This window comes from Brienomyrus brachyistius, chromosome 5, assembly GCF_023856365.1.
Source record: "Brienomyrus brachyistius isolate T26 chromosome 5, BBRACH_0.4, whole genome shotgun sequence".
Taxonomy (NCBI): domain Eukaryota; kingdom Metazoa; phylum Chordata; class Actinopteri; order Osteoglossiformes; family Mormyridae; genus Brienomyrus; species Brienomyrus brachyistius.
The window spans coordinates 1,733,060-1,748,755 of record NC_064537.1 but is presented as its reverse complement, the minus strand read 5'-3'; the positions used below and the strand labels follow the sequence as shown (position 1 = coordinate 1,748,755).

Sequence of the window (15,696 nt, the reverse complement as noted above, 5' to 3'; positions counted from 1 at the left end):
TTATAACCGCTAATCCACTGCAGTGAACTCTGTCCCAGTAAGTGGGACTTGAGACAGGGTGTGGACTGGGTGCCGGTCCATCACAGACCTCACACACACGTCCAGACACACCAGGCCATGATTTGTCACGCACAGTCGGGCCCAGAGCGGGAGGCCTGGAAGCATCAAAAAAGCCATGAATTATGTAATGAAAAATAACAGACTCTGTGTCATTCTCAATCAACATTGTTTCATACGATGCCCTGGACTCCGGACACTCTCACAAAGCCAAAATCAATAGATAAAGTAAATGAACATAACGTTAATTAGTAATTAGCTATTCAACTAAACTATTCATGGTGAATTATTTATCTTCCATGGTTTGAGACCCTCAGGGCAGGACCATACTGTGTGCACTAAAACATCTAATCTGTTTCAACATCTGATATTTAAAGATCTACTGTGAAAGGCAAGGCAGGGCACTGGGAGACCTCCCAACTCTCCTGAGGAACAGTGTGGGAGAGCAGAGGGAGTCTGAACACAGGGAACATGCGCGATCTGCACACACACACACACGCACAGAGCTGAGGGCGGGAGCTGGGCTCTCACACCCCGACGGAGGGGATGTTAGGGCACAGCAGTGTGCTGTGCTGCTGACATCGATATCAAGCTGCCCGTCAGTCACGAAAGGTGATGGTTCCACATACCGTCCCCACGGCGACAGGTGACAGGTGTGTGAGTGCCAGAACGAGGCTACGTCCTGCCGCCCCGGGGAGCAGCTGTCCTGCTTTCACCATCCTGCCAACGCTGAATACTGTTCAGAGGCGAGAGAACGCGCCTGGTGTGAAAGGCTGCTGTCCGGCGTCCGCTCCTACCTCTTATCAGTGTACCGTATCGTGAACAAAGCCTGGCTGTCCACGCCCCGCCCCACCATGCACGCCCCACCACTTTGTTCTGCTTTTCAGAGCTGCTCTCTTTCTTCAGGACATGTTGTGACACCCGGCAGGGGCTCATAGCTGCCTGATTCCCACCCTGATTGGCCAGTTAGACCCCCCCCCCCCACTACCACCCTTATAAAGGGTATTGCACTCTGGAGTGAGAGGAAACCAGAGGCGTCGGGGAGCAGCTCTTCACCACAGGTCGCGATTCGAGAAGCCAGTCACCGATGTGTAGGGGATTAGCGTCTTTCCCCTCATCATGCTTGGAAAAGTGAGTCCAGTTTTGTGTGTCAAGTGTACGTTCACCACTATTCCCGACGTGCTTGTTGCTTTGCTGATGTCCTCACTGATTATGTCTGCACCCAGATGTTCATGCTTGAAGTACAGCTGCATGCCTTCTAGTCACATGATTGGGTCTGTGTGTGTTTCAGAGCGAAGGGGATGCGGGTGAAGATCAGTCACCTGGCTGAGAGGCACGAGTGGACCCACAAATACAGGTAGCACCATCCGCCAGGGATCTGCACGCGTGCTGCTGCCGTTCTTTGTAGGTCTCAGGAATCCCCACAGTAACATTCCCCTCTCCCCCTGTTCAGAGCATCGGAGAAGGTCCTCCCAGATCTGGAAGCTCTGCTCAGCAACAAAGGTACGCAGAAGCAGAGTCAGAATCAACTTTATTTGTCATGTACAGCCCGAGTTCAGGGAATTTGTTTTGGTGTAATCATCCATCCATTTTCCAAACCGCTTATCCTACTGGGTCGCGGGGGGTCCAGAGCCTATCCCGGAAGCAGGGAACAACTCAGGATGGGGGGCCAGCCCATCGCAGGGCACACTTACACACCATTCACTCACACATTCACACCTACGGGCAATTTAGCAAGTCCAATTAGCCTCAGCATGTTTTTGGACTGTGGGGGGAAACCGGAGTAACATGCAAACTCCACACACATGTAACCCAGGCGGAGACTCGAACCCGGGTCCCAGAGGTGTGAGGCACTAACCACTGGGTCCCAGAGGTGCTAACCACTGCACCACCATGCCTCCCCCTTGGTGTAATCAGTCACATCAAAATATAAAATAAGATACAAAAAAAAAATGTAACAGAGTATTAACAATAACCAACCAGAGACACAGAGTAAACACAAATAAGCTAAACGAAACATTTGGATGTGGCGCAAAAGGTCAAACTGCCCAGATAGTTCAGTGCAGGAAATGTACAAAAATAAACAAGAAATGATAATTAAAGATATATAGTGGGTGAATAATTAGGAGGATGCAACAATGCACTGATTTCATAGGCAATATGACCTGACAGAGTGTGAAACTAATAGTTCATAACATGCAAGATCTTAGGCAGTCAAAAACGGATCAGCCAGAGGTTTCATGCTTGAGCATATTCACCTTTGGTTCCCCTGACTGGACACATCTTTGATGGTTTGTTTCCTGCCCTCTGTGTTCATGTGAGTTATGTTATGGTCGCCTCTGCTGACTCACCAAACTCTGTCCTCAGTGGGCCTACAGGCTTTCCAGTGGTTCCTGCGTTCTGAGTTCAGCGAGGAGAACCTGGAGTTCTGGCTGGCCTGTGAGGACTACAGGAGATCGGAGGAGAGCCAGCTGGGGACCAAGGCCCAGTGCATCTATAGTCGGTTCATCAACTCTGAGGCGCTGCAAGAGGTGAGCTGGGTGCTGAGGGCAAGTATAGGAGGAAGGGGGAGTAGGCTGGGGCTCCTGGGTAACTTAGGGACCTGGTTGGACGATGGGCTTATCATTTTTGTAAAGATGGCAGCCTTTCATCATACTATGCATAAATGTGTGTGCAGGTAAATTTGGACTCCGAGACTAGAGAGTCTCTGGCAAGGGTGACTGAAGATCCCAGAGCCGACGCCTTTGATGAAGCCCAACAGAGCATCTACAGTCTCATGGCCAAGGACTCCTTCCCCAGGTTCCTGCGTTCAGCCCACTGCCAGGGAGTGCTGAAGACTCTGTAAACTACACCACCTACTGGGCTGGAGGACCAAGAGCAGCCTTCACCAATGACCTCCCAGTGCAAGTGACTCTGCTATTAATAATGATCTTAGCATAGTATAGAATATAAACAGCAATTGTAGCGTGCATATTCATACAGGCTGTAGTAACTTTAATAAAACTATTGTATTACCTATATATATATATATATATATATATATGTGAACAGTTTGTTTGCCCTCCAATATTACTGGAGGTAATTCAATAATTCTATCTTCTAGAGGTCTATAGAGAGCTGAATAATTCAGTTATCACTACCACACAGGCACAAAAAGCTTTTCCACTGGTTGTAGTGTGTCATGTATGTGGCTGTGGAGTGCGCCACCTGCTGTCCAGCACACAGCACCACACCAGAGAACAGGCAGCCTGACAGGTGGGGCACCGTAAGCTCACTGTCAGCCCATGAACTGGAGGCTTATTTGCGGTGATCAACCCCTCTGGCCCTTAGAGGCACGAAACATCACCATTCACACATTTCTGAGTGTTCTATTTGAGGATGGTGCCAGCACACCATGCATTAATAGTACATCAACCTCATACAGGTGGCTGAAAGAAAAAGGTTCATATGATGAAATCATCACTGGGTGGGAGGGGAGTCACATATTTACACAGTACCGCTCCTGTAAGGCAGGACACAAATATGCAGTGTGATTTAATCCGTTTACTTCCCAGTCCCTGGTGGGCAGGAGCAGCTTTGCTAAAAAATGCATAATTTTACAAACGGTGCACAAACCGCAGTAACTTTTAATCTGGGGACACTCTGTGATACAACAGGTAAGTGGCACCATCTATAGAGCTCATACTGCCTGTAGAAAGAAACGTTCTAATGGAAAAGTCTGAATTTACGCATTGAGAAATCACTGTCACTCCAAAGCTTATTTTGCCCCTCATCGTCATACTTTGCTGCCCCCTAGCGGGAGAACCAGCGTTCGCTCATTAAAAGAAAGGCCGCAAGAGAGGCACCGCAGTCCAGAAACATTATTTGGAGGAGCCGGGGGCCGAAGGGCGCGGGGGTCCGGCGCCCTGTCCATTGCTCTTTTTCAGGATGCTCAGATTCTTGTGCAAGGAGGAGCTGGCCCTCTGGGTCACTTCTTCCTCGATCTTTTTTCTGATCGCCACCTCCAGGCCCTTTAGGTGGAAAATGAACCTTGAAGCGTAACACGACTGACACGGTGATCAGCATCCCGAAAAGTCAGTTCCCGAAAAAACACAAACTAAAATTAACAGCATGCTGACTAGTCCGAGAATAATACACATCGGCACCATAACTATGACCTAAGAATGCTTCCACTTTCCAGCCGATTCACGTGTTCATTCTTAACAGGTTAAACGGACATTGCTTTGTACTGGTATAAAGTTCTCACCGAACACGTCTTTTCGTCATTTTACTGGTTTAACAGGAAAAACGTACTAATTATGAATGTCTCACCTTCTTCAGCTTTTGCTGCTGAACCACCTGCGCCTTTTTCGGGGCAATTATCCTCCCTGTGACAACATTGGGGTCAAAGTAGGAAATATGGGAACAGTTAACATGGGATGGGGCGCAGTTGCCGGCCACCTTGACGAGATAACAGCACAAGCAGGTTTACGTGAAGGTGCAGGGGTAGGGCAGAACGGTGGCATGGAAGCCTGTTGTGATATTTCGGGTAGGATTATAGTTGAAGGGAAATTGTATGCAGATGAACATTTAAAAGCGTTCACCTGTCATATTAGTAAGACCAATGATACAATGTATCAAAGAAAGCTCTGTAAAACATGTTTCATTTTGCTGTGGATGCGCGCTACTACGGTATCGTCATTCGGGTTCGAATGCATTTAGAGCCAAAATGGCGACTCAACTCACGTCAGGCTCAGCTTCGTCTGCTCAAATCAAATAAACAAGAGGCAAACCAATCAGAATTTGATAACTGCGTGTCTACCTCCTTTCTTTGGACCCTTCTGTTTGTGCTGTGGCTGCTGTTTCTTGGCTCCCCCGGGCTTTTGCGCCTTGAACTTCTGTTTCCCTTGCGCCATGATTCTGCCTGCAGCGTTAACTGATGCACAGAGGATCACGGGGCGCATCACATGACGCAAACTGCATTATGGGAAATATGACAATGCGCTTGTGAAATTTGCCGGAATAACAGATAACGCACAATCCGCTTATTATATTAAAACATTTTTCTGTAAACTATGGAGCACCGATTGACAAAACGATTCAATTGGCCTGACATGCAAATCAAAATGTGCTATTTTATTAGAAAGAAATTAGTATGAATCTGATGAAACCCCAGGAGCTGAGTGCATATTCCTGAATGTTTTTATATATTTGGGATTTCAGAACAATAAATAAACTTAAAATTGGTAGTGTTGCCGACAAGACGCTGTTGCCCTATTTAAGGTGAATGTACTCAGATCGGACACCCAGTCCAGACACCGAAACGCAGACTGCATCCGCACAAAGAGGGTTTAGCCTCGATCCTTTATTTAAGTCGTGGTGAAAGAAACATTTCTTCCTTTAAGTATGTAATATACAGCATATAGTGATATATTTAAAAAGACACCCAGCGGTACCATTTCCACAGGATAAAATAAGCGAACAAAGTCGTGACCGATAACACCTTAAAAGAGAGCCTCTTACATAACACTGACCGCCACAGGTACCCGTCCGCAATCACCCCGTGGTTACAGCTCGTCTTTTCACTCAAATTAATCTTATCGCCATGCAATACATTTCGACTTTCTCGTCGTGCATCCGTCTTTGGCATCTGTCAGGTGGTGGCACCGTTGTTAGGGCTGATAATGGAATCTATGATGGACCGGCTTGGGTTTACTATACAGGGCTCACCCAGGGGAGCGCGGAAGGGACCCGCTAGGTTAATCAAAAATGTTTTTGTTTTTAACTCAATGTTTGGGCTGGTCAGTATTTTGTGAAAGAGGTCTGTCAGTCCTGGTCTTAAATCACAGTTCATCACCAAGAATCACAGGAAGAAAAAAAAAATCACAATTCTTCATGATACCGAACAAACCTGAAACATCTATCAAACACAGATGGTGATGAAGTTGCTACATTATTCTTGACTGTTACTCCCCCCCTTTCTGCTCCTCAAAATGGAAATGTCCTGACTTGAGCTCCCCCTATGTGAGATCTCGCAGGCAACCGCAGCTTGGCTAGGCACCCATATTTTCCAGTTTCAAATTCATTAAAAAAACAGGCCTGGAAGGCAGAGCACAGTGTTCTAAGCTGAGGATGGACAGACACCCTGATCCCAAGGGACTCCTCAAACCAGCTGGGCTACCTGTGAAACAGGCGATGTGGGTGGGCTATGCAGAATGGGCCATTCAAACCAGCAGGGCTGCCTGTGTGGGTTGGTTGTGAAAGAAGTGATGGGGAAAGCTATGCAGAATGGGTGGTTTACACCAGTAGGGTTGCCTGTGAGATTTGATGGGGGTAGGCTATGTAAAATGGGCCACTTAAACCAGCTGGGTTGGTTGTAAGAAGTGATGGAAGTGGTTTATGCAGATTGGGATTTTTAAAACCAGCAGGGCTGGCTGTGAAATATGTGATGGGGTGGGCTATGTAGAATAGGCTATTTAAACCAGCTGAGCGGGCTACGAGAGGTGATGGGGTGGGCTATGTAGAATAGGCTATTTAAACCAGCTGAGCGGGCTACGAGAGGTGATGGGGTGGGCTATGCAGAATGGGTCATTTAAACCCGCTGAGCGGGCTACGAGAGGTGATGGGGTGGGCTATGCAGAATGGGCCATTTAAACCCGCTAGGCTGGCTGTGAAAGAGGTGATAGGGAAGGCTATGCAGAATGGGTGATTTAAACCAGTTGGGCTGCCTATGAGGTGATGGGGTGGGCTATGCAGAATGGGCTACTTAAACCAGTCAGGCTGGCTATGAGGTGATGGGGTGGGCTGTGTAGAATGGGTCATTTAAAACAGCTGGGCTGGCTGTGAAAGAGGTTATGGAGGTGGGCTATGCAGAATGGGCTATTTAATCCAGCTGGGTTGCCTGTGAGAGGGGATAGCAGTGGGCTATGCAGAATGGGCTATTTAATTCAGCTGGGTTGCCTGTGAGAGGGGATAGCAGTGGGCTATGCAGAATGGACTATTTATTTATGATCTATGATATAAGCACTAATTTCTATACATTTTCTTTTAGGAATCCCTATTTCTCTGCCTTGTGTGGCTTGTGATGCTCGATCCTACTCCCCAACTCTCCCCCAGGCCCATTTTGGACTGTACCAACACCTTCATACACCAGCCTGTAACTTTCTGATGACTGAGCCTAAGGCAAGTGAGTAGAGGTCATCCACCCAGCGCGGGATGGGTCAGTGACATTCAGTGCAGGTGCTGTACAGCATGCGGGGGGGGGTGGAGGATTAAAAATTGGGACCCCACAGTCTTTAAATGGTACTTCAACATTTAAAATGATCTTGGTAAAAGGGCTGAACCTTTCTGCCTCTTAAGCATATAAAAATTTCAAAAACAGAAAAACAAAAAAAACACAAAAATTTAATAACATTTGGTATAATTCCAAATATGTAAAATTTTGCACTATATATGTTAGTAATCTGCTTAAATATAGTAATTTGGAATGTAACCCCGTTGGAGTACATCACTTATCTAGATCAGGCTGATATGTATTTACATATAGGCCAAAACGTGGAGGAGGTGGGATCAGCCACTCAGTACCGCTGTCATACAGGCCAAAGCGCGGAGGAGGCAGGATCAGCCGCTCAGTACCGCTGTCATATAGGCCAAAGCGCAGAGGAGGCAGGATCAGCCGCTCAGTACCGCTGTCATACAGGCCAAAGCGCGGAGGAGGCGGGATCAGCCACTCAGTACCGCTGTCATATAGGCCAAAGAGCGGAGGAGGTGGGATCAGCCACTGAGTACCGCTGTCATACAGGCCAAAGCGCGGAGGAGGCGGGATCAACCACTCAGTACCGCTGTCATACAGGCCAAAGCGAGGAGGAGGGGGGATCAGTCACTCAGTACCACTGTCATATAGGCCAAAGCGTGGAGGAGGCGGGATCAACCACTCAGTACCACTGTCATACAGGCCAAAAGTGCCGAGGAGGCAGGATCAGCCACTCAGTACCGCCGTCATACAGGCCAAAGCGCGGAGGAGGCAGGATCAGCCACTCAGTACCACTGTCACAGAGGCCAAAGCACGGAGGAGGCAGGATCAGCCACTCAGTACCCCTGTCATACAGGCCAAAGTGCCAAGGAGGCAGGATCAGCCACTCAGTACCGCTGTCATACAGGCCAAAGCGCGGAGGAGGCGGGATCAACCGCTCAGTATCGCTGTCATACAGGCCAAAGCGCGGAGGAGGCGGGATCAACCGCTCAGTACCGCTGTCATACAGGCCAAAGCGCGGAGGAGGCGGGATCAGCCACTCAGTACCGCTGTCATATAGGCCAGAGTGCCGAGGAGGCGGGATCAGCCACTCAGTACCGCTGTCATACAGGCCAAAGCGCCGAGGAGGCGGGATCAGCCACTCAGTACCGCTGTCATACAGGCCAAAGCGCCGAGGAGGCGGGATCAGCCACTCAGTACCGCTGTCATACAGGCCAAAGCGCAGAGGAGGCGGGATCAGCCACTCAGTACCGCTGTCATACAAGCCAAAGCACAGAGGAGGCAGGATCAGCCACTCAGTACCGCTGTCACAGAGGCCAAAGTGCAGATGAGGTGGGATCAGTCGCTCAATATCGCTGTCATACAGGCCAAAACGCGGAGGAGGCGGGATCAACCGCTCAGTACCGCTGTCATACAGGCCAAAGCGCGGAGGAGGCGGGATCAGCCACTCAGTACCGCTGTCATATAGGCCAAAGCGCCGAGGAGGCGGGATCAGCCACTCAGTACCGCTGTCATACAGGCCAAAGCGCCGAGGAGGCAAGATCAGCCACACAGTACCGCTGTCATACAGGCCAAAGCGCCGAGGAGGCGGGATCAGCCACACAGTACCGCTGTCATACAGGTGAAAGCGCCGAGGAGGCGGGATCAGCCACTCAGTACTGATGTCATATAGGCCAAAGCGCGGAGGAGGCGGGATCAGTCACTCAGTACCGTTGTCATATAGGCCAAAGCGCGGAGGAGGCGGGATCAGCCACTCAGTACCGCTGTCATACAGGCCAAAGCGCCGAGGAGGCAGGATCAGCCACTCAGTACCGCTGTCGTTGGGAGGGGCCTGCATGACCCGCCCCGAGGCCCCAAGCAGCCTGCACACACTTCATGTGGCCAGAAGCATTTATTTACATGGAATGCGTGCATTTCCCACTCAAAATGCATGTGAAGCCTCTGAACAGAAAGAATGAGCGTCATCTGAGGGCTGAGAATCGCTAACAGTGTGGAGAGGCGGGTCTGGGGGTGAGACAGGAGGACACCGAGGGCAGGGAGAGGGACACAGGCACCGGGATAATGGAGGTGGTGGGGGGGCGAGGGGGCAGTCTGTCTGCGTAACCACCCCAGGCGACAGTGTCAATGTGATGGTGATCAGCACCCCTCCCCCCGATGCCACATGCCAGTGGAGTGAGTGTATGTGATGAGCAAAGGGGGGTGGGTGGTTAGTGGGGAGTGGGTCTAGAGGGCGGTGAGGCGTCCCGTCAGCGCCGCCTGTAGCTCCGAGGGCAGGAAGACGCCCAGCTCTGTGATGATGCCTCCAGTGATCAGCTGGTGTGGGGTCACGTCAAATGCTGGGTTCCATACCTCGATGCCTGGGGGGGGCAGGGAGCACCTTGTTAATGCTGAGAGTACAACAGCCAACCCCCCTCCACCTGATACAACCACATCCTGCTCACTACACATTGCTCTCCCATGTTCCATAACTATCTGCTGGCTCCCCTCTAGCCCTTGGCCCAGAGTAATTAAGCTATTAATGTACTATGTTTAATGAAGACCGAAATGGCTAACTGAATCATTAGTGACCCCCCCCCCCCCCCCCCCCGAGTATTGTGTCTCATTTCCACCAACACGTTGCCGGACTTTTTCCCCAATCTGGGCTGGTTCTGTGTGTTTCTACTGCGAAAAAAGGCTCCAGTACAGCGGGTCTCAAACCTGGAGCAGTAACGCCAGCGAAAGTGGGACGGCAATCGCGTCCACACACCCTGAAAATTCAGTCCATATCTAGTGCTGGCAGTGAAACAACTTATTAGTAGAATAACGTTACATCGTCTTTTTATTTAATGAAAAAACGAAAGTTCGATCTACTGGACTGATCATGTCGCAGGTTGAATAAACAAAAACTTTTGGCACTTGAGTGGCAAACATGAAACATGACTGCAAAGTTTAGTTTTTAGCAGAAGTGGAGATTTCATGTCCAGAGAGTACAAATCCAGACCAGGATTTTGTTTTAACCAACCAGTTGAGTACTCTGTGAATCTTTATACTCAACTGGTTGGTCGAAACTAAATCCTGGTCTGGATTTGTACTCTCTGGACCTGAAATCTCCACCTCTGGTTTTTAGCAGACTCTTACCGCGCAAACCTTAAAAGGACAGCGAGCGACAATATAGAATAACCTCACTTTCACACAGACAGGGACCCTTAAAGGAGATAAAGATGGATACAAGTGATACGGACAGAGCGCAACGAGTCATACTTTGTAAACTATGAGACTTCAGTTTTCACTTTATAAAAACTTAAAATCCGAAACAGGTCGAAATAAATTCACAAAAAACAGAAGGCACATGAACCTCTACTTTTACTCTATTACTCTTACTTCTGCCTACATAACATTTCTGTTCCGTTCTTTTTTGAAACCCGTGGAAACGCAGGCAGGTTCTCAAAAGGCACCAAGTGAGAACCAGCCCAGCACTGACACCAGCACCGGCTCTTACGTCCCACCCCACACCCCTGGCTCTACCTGGGGCAGCGATGGGGTTGCCGTTGATGCTGGTCAGCTCCTCTGGGGGGCGCTCCTCGATCACGATGTCCCTGCCAGTCTCCATGCTCAGGTCGCAGGAGGTGCTGGGCGCCGCCACGTAGAAGGGGATGCCGTGGTGTTTGGCTGCAATGGCGAGCTGGTACGTGCCCACCTTGTTGGCCGTGTCACCGTTGGCGACCACGCGGTCGGCCCCTACCACCACAGCTGTAGACGACGGGGAGTGGCAGGTGAGGAGTGGGCAGATCAGCTGGCCCACCAATCACTCACACACGCATATAGACCCATCACTGACAGAGACAGACTGACACGGAGCGGCAGTCTCACCCGTGACGCCCTGCTGCCGCATGGTCAGCGCCGCCATGCTGTCCGTGATGAGCGTAGCTGGCATGCCCTCTGCCACAGCCTCGTATGCGGTCAGCCTCGCCCCCTGGTTGTACGGCCTGGTCTCTGTGCAGTACAGCCTCTTCAGCCGGCCGAGGGCGTGCAGCGAGCGGACCACGCCTGCAGAAGAGGCCAGGGTGAAAGGGACACCGGAGAGACGACCATTAACCCCATCTGCATGTTGTAGGCTGCTGGTTCGAGTCCCCTCATCCTGCAATATACCCCTTAATGAAGCACTTGCACTGGAAGAATGACGTGGGAGATTAAATCGTTTATGTACTTCTGCATTAAATATTTGCAAATGTAACAAAGAAATCTGCTCAGCAAAAATCACTTGGTTGTCTAAGGTCCCACAGTAAAACAGCAGGCTGGAGATCAGGATTCATCTAACAATGAGGAGATGTGACCATTAAGCCTTAAACGCCATTCATAAATTGGTCCTGGATGTGGACTGAGCCCACATAGCACGGGAGAGAGATACGGGGGGGCTTTGTTCCAGAAGGCTGGAGGGCAGCACCAAATGGGCTCACTGGCTCCATTCATCTGGACCTCCATCCATTCTTAGGCCATGAGAGAATGAGGCTTACCAATTTGATATGTTAATGAGAAAACATCACTGACAATAATGTGAGGCAGCCTCCCCTCTGCCAGTGAAGCCATCATGACTGCTCTCTCCGACACACTATCAGGTAATCTCCCCTCTGCCAGTGAAGCCATCGTGACTCATCTCTCCGACACACTATCAGGTAATCTCCCCTCTGCCAGTGAAGCCATCGTGACTCATCTCTCCAACACACTATCAGGTAATCTCCCCTCTGCCAGTGAAGCCATCGTGACTCATCTCTCCGACACACTATCAGGTAATCTCCCCTCTGCCAGTGAAGCCATCATGACTGCTCTCTCTGACACACTATCAGGTAATCTCCCCTCTGCCAGTGAAGCCATCGTGACTCATCTCTCCGACACACTATCACATAATCTCCCCTCTGCCAGTGAAGCCATCGTGACTCAGTCTCCCCCTGTACTGACTCATATCTCCGATACACTATCAGATACAGTCTCCCCTCTGAGTCATGACAGCTTCACTGGCAGAGGGGAGACAGTCTCCCCGTGCACTGACTCAGCTCATGATACACTATTAGATATGGCCTCCCCTCTGCCAGTGAAGCCGTCATGACTCATCTCTCCGACACACTATCAGATAATCTCCCCTCTGCCAGTGAAGCCGTCATGACTCATTCTCCCCTCTGCGCTGATTCAGCTCTCCAGTACAATGGGAACTGCCTGCTCATGGTACCATTTCAGTTACAGCACTGCTTGTGAGCAGAAGGTGACCCTAAGCCCACAGGACACTGTCGCCTGGAATCAGTGGGACAGCAGGTGGCGTGGCAGCCAAGGACATGAAAAAACGGACACACACACACGCGTGCGCGCGCGCACACACACACACACACACAGACTCACCCAGAGCTGTGCCGTAGCCTGCTGTCGCCAGTGAGCCAGTGTTGCAGTGTGTGAGGATGGTCACAGATTCCACGGGGACTCCTGACAGGATGTGCTGTGCCCCGAAATTCCCGATCTTCTTGTTGTCGTTCAGGTCTCTCTCCAGCATCTCCTCAATCCAGCCAATCACACTGTGGGACATCCGGAGGGCAGGTATCACTCTGCTGCCATTGGATGGCCGTTCAAAAAGCCCTGCCTTCCTATTGGCTTAAAATCCGTTAGTAGCCTTTGCTCAACTATTACAGAAATGAGGAAGAAATAAGTCTGACCCACAGTCTGCGGTAAAAATCTTCATTTAAACAGACTACGGAGATGAGCTGACTGATGTGAACTCAGCATGGTGAGTCTCACTGAATGATATGGGAACCCTGTTACAAGGAGAGCTGTGCCGAAATCACAAATACGCCAACAAATTATTTATTTATGAGTCAGTTCATTATTCAGGCCCTCCTGGGCTCTACACGCCTGGCTCATTAGAGCAGAATCTGAGGCGGTGCCACAATGACATGCTGTAGCGTTGCCGGGATGTGGCCGGACGGTGGCGTTATCAGCTGATGCCGTGTGACTCTCAGAAGCACGCCATGACAAAGTGTTGAGCCAACCGGCGGCCATAACCCAGCAGAAGTGTGGTGTGTCGGCAGAGGGAGAGTGTAGGAGCCGGTGGAGGCCAGTCCTGGGGTATAAAGGACAGCGAATTTGGTCTTCAGAGGGCACTGTGCTATACTTAAGCCTGTGGGACACAGTACAGCTTGTGCACTACTGAACAAGACACTTCATTTCCGACATGGTGATTGGGAAAGTCCTTAAATTAAACCATTAAGAATGAGCTACAAGGTGCAGATAAAAAAGTAGATACGGTCTTTCTCATGACAGTGTGTGCTGAGAGTTGGAGTAATTCGGTAAGGATAATTTAAATCGTAAGCATCTTCAAATTTGTGTTACGGCCGATTTTTGCAGAGTGTCCTGGGGGTGGCCCGAACACGAGGCAGGGCCCGGGTACCTCTCCCGCAGCTGGTCTGGAGGCTTCTCCATGCTCTCGTTCACGGCGAACTCCATGAGCTCACGGGCCGCCCGGCCCATGTTCACGGCGGTGGGTCTTGCCGACGTCAGGTAGCTGAGCGACTCCCGGATGAAGGAAACGGGGTCGTCCCCACCAGCGCCAGCCCGGAGCTCCACCGCCAGGCTCAAACAGCCCACGATGGCTATCGCAGGAGCCCCCCGCACCTACGGGGTCAAGGGAGGACAGAGTGATGACCTGGCACCTCCACCAATGGGGATGACAGCCGGTGACATTCCTGTCACTACAGGAGCGAAGTAGAGCGAGCCACCACGCAGCATGCAGGACCACACACACCAAACGGCTGCAGTGTAACCGTCACACTTTCTGTACCTATTTATGTAGCTGCTTATATTAATGACAATCAAGGGCAGGCCTGTCGCTCAAGGCTACAACTGATTAACCCTCCTGGGGACATGAACCAGAAGTCAGTCAAAACCCCAGGTCCTCCACCACAAAATAACATCAACCTGACGGTCCAGGAGTGACCCTACTGCCAGAACTCTGACTAAATACAATGCAGAAATACCCAGCCCTGTAAAGAGGTGACACGGAGTAAGATTGCTACGGGCCCCAAGATTTCAGCGATACCCTATATCAGATTATGAGGGCACTCGGTAAGAGAAAGTTAACTAATGACAGCCGGGGAGGGAAAGGGGGTCACTGTCACAGCTAAATTGACAGCTGTCCAACTACAACATGAGTTCTTACATTGTCGTGTGTGTCTTCCGCACCTACTATCACTCATTAAAATGAATTCACGCTTTATTTCATATGCATGTTGACGGTGCGTGGGTAATAGCTCAAGCGAACCCGCGCTTTTCTCCGTTTCACATCATAAGACGTTAGGTGTTTATACAATAAAGCAAGATAAAACCAACGGCCTTTGATGCGGACAGGAGATTCTAACAACTGGCCGTAAAAACATCTGTCTGGAAAATGGAGCCGTTTCTTGCGCAATAAAAGAATCTGCGTTATATTCAGTGATTTCAAAAACTGCCAAGGCCGTCGGCGATCGCCGTCTCGGTGAGACACTTGCAGAGAGACGGAGCCTCCGAGCCGTTTTCAACAATCCGCGCCGTGCACTTTGTTCACACTCACATATGTGCCCAGGTCACAAGCGTCGTGCATGGTTAACCGCACTGGAGACAGCCATGCGGGAAAAGCAGACACACATTTTACTAGGTGCCCATACACTGGAATAGCAATGAACGCACTGCTGGGCGCGTCTAGGGGCACATGTAACACAGCGCACACAAAGACAGACCCCCATCTCCCCTCTGCCACAAAGGATGGAGATCGCTGACACGGTGATGTAACTGCAAATGTTATCAAGCGAAATTCGTGTGCGCCGATGCACCGCCGCAGCCAACCGGGACAAGTGGAGGACAAACAGAAGTCTGGAGACTTGCCTTCATTGCCTTGATCGCTTCGTATCCGTCCTGCACCGAACGGATCTCATCGTACACGCTGTCGTGCGGAAGAAGCAGCTGGTTTAGGATCTGCAGGGACCCGGCCCGGTACCGGATCGCTTCCAGAGTCATGGTCCGTCAGATTTCACAGCAGCCGCGCCACACGGTGTCTCCCCGTCCTCTCCCCGTCGCTGTCAAGCCTTATTCAGGGGCGGGGTAGTGGTATGCAGGAGCAAATGGCTTCGGAATGAATGTAGGATCCCAAAAGCTCACGTTGACTTAGAGACACGGAGCCACGTGTCCCAGTCGGCCGGGAAATTCCGCCCCCTCGGCCACGCCCACGCCCTGCCACGCGCATGCGCGGAGGCGCGCAGTTTCCTTTGTTCCACATCGTGACGTCACGTTGGCGCTAGCGTAACAGAAGCGAATCTGCACTACAAATGGGGAGAGCGTCCGTCATGGGGAACGAAAAAGCCAGATATCCCCGCTCTTGGGTTCGTTCCCTACGTCTTTAGAGAGATGGACGGCGC

General features: G+C 50.6%; 3 protein-coding genes across 3 annotated transcripts; 1 reads left to right on the top strand and 2 right to left on the bottom strand.

Annotated features, from left to right (window-relative positions):
* Positions 1-1,028: 1,028 nt before the first annotated feature.
* On the top strand, positions 1,029-3,079 carry si:ch211-196h16.12 (regulator of G-protein signaling 5). The gene is made up of 5 exons (XM_049014780.1): positions 1,029-1,188; positions 1,349-1,414; positions 1,511-1,560; positions 2,425-2,588; positions 2,735-3,079. Exons 1-5 carry the CDS (start codon positions 1,145-1,147, stop codon positions 2,900-2,902), a joined length of 492 nt encoding a protein of 163 aa, XP_048870737.1. The 5' UTR covers positions 1,029-1,144; the 3' UTR covers positions 2,903-3,079.
* Positions 3,080-3,409: 330 nt separating this feature from the next.
* c5h19orf53 (chromosome 5 C19orf53 homolog) lies at positions 3,410-5,015 on the bottom strand. The gene is made up of 3 exons (XM_049014781.1): positions 4,859-5,015; positions 4,369-4,424; positions 3,410-4,067 (listed from the first exon to the last, which is right to left on the bottom strand). The coding sequence occupies exons 1-3, from the start codon at positions 4,998-5,000 to the stop codon at positions 3,918-3,920; spliced, it is 348 nt and encodes a 115-aa protein (XP_048870738.1). The 5' UTR covers positions 5,001-5,015; the 3' UTR covers positions 3,410-3,917.
* Positions 5,016-9,160: 4,145 nt separating this feature from the next.
* mri1 (methylthioribose-1-phosphate isomerase 1) lies at positions 9,161-15,506 on the bottom strand. Its single transcript, XM_049014779.1, has 6 exons — positions 15,167-15,506; positions 13,698-13,921; positions 12,659-12,828; positions 11,138-11,314; positions 10,793-11,017; positions 9,161-9,645 (listed from the first exon to the last, which is right to left on the bottom strand). The coding sequence occupies exons 1-6, from the start codon at positions 15,296-15,298 to the stop codon at positions 9,512-9,514; spliced, it is 1,062 nt and encodes a 353-aa protein (XP_048870736.1). The 5' UTR covers positions 15,299-15,506; the 3' UTR covers positions 9,161-9,511.
* Between the last annotated feature and the right edge of the window lie 190 nt (positions 15,507-15,696).

Coding starts and splice junctions, on each gene's coding strand:
- mri1 (XM_049014779.1), bottom strand. CDS start 15,298: ATGACTCTGGAAGCGATCCGGTACCGGGCCGGGTCCCTGCAGATCCTA. Junction 13,922..15,166: donor AAGCGATCAAGGCAATGAAG/GCAAGTCTCCAG, acceptor TTGACCCCGTAG/GTGCGGGGGGCTCCTGCGAT. Junction 12,829..13,697: donor CCAGACCAGCTGCGGGAGAG/GTACCCGGGCCC, acceptor GATGTCCCACAG/TGTGATTGGCTGGATTGAGG.
- si:ch211-196h16.12 (XM_049014780.1), top strand. CDS start 1,145: ATGTGTAGGGGATTAGCGTCTTTCCCCTCATCATGCTTGGAAAA. Junction 1,561..2,424: donor AGCTCTGCTCAGCAACAAAG/GTACGCAGAAGC, acceptor CTCTGTCCTCAG/TGGGCCTACAGGCTTTCCAG. Junction 2,589..2,734: donor ACTCTGAGGCGCTGCAAGAG/GTGAGCTGGGTG, acceptor ATGTGTGTGCAG/GTAAATTTGGACTCCGAGAC.
- c5h19orf53 (XM_049014781.1), bottom strand. CDS start 5,000: ATGCGCCCCGTGATCCTCTGTGCATCAGTTAACGCTGCAGGCAGAATC. Junction 4,425..4,858: donor GAAGGGTCCAAAGAAAGGAG/GTAGACACGCAG, acceptor ATGTTGTCACAG/GGAGGATAATTGCCCCGAAA. Junction 4,068..4,368: donor AGCAGCAAAAGCTGAAGAAG/GTGAGACATTCA, acceptor TTCCACCTAAAG/GGCCTGGAGGTGGCGATCAG.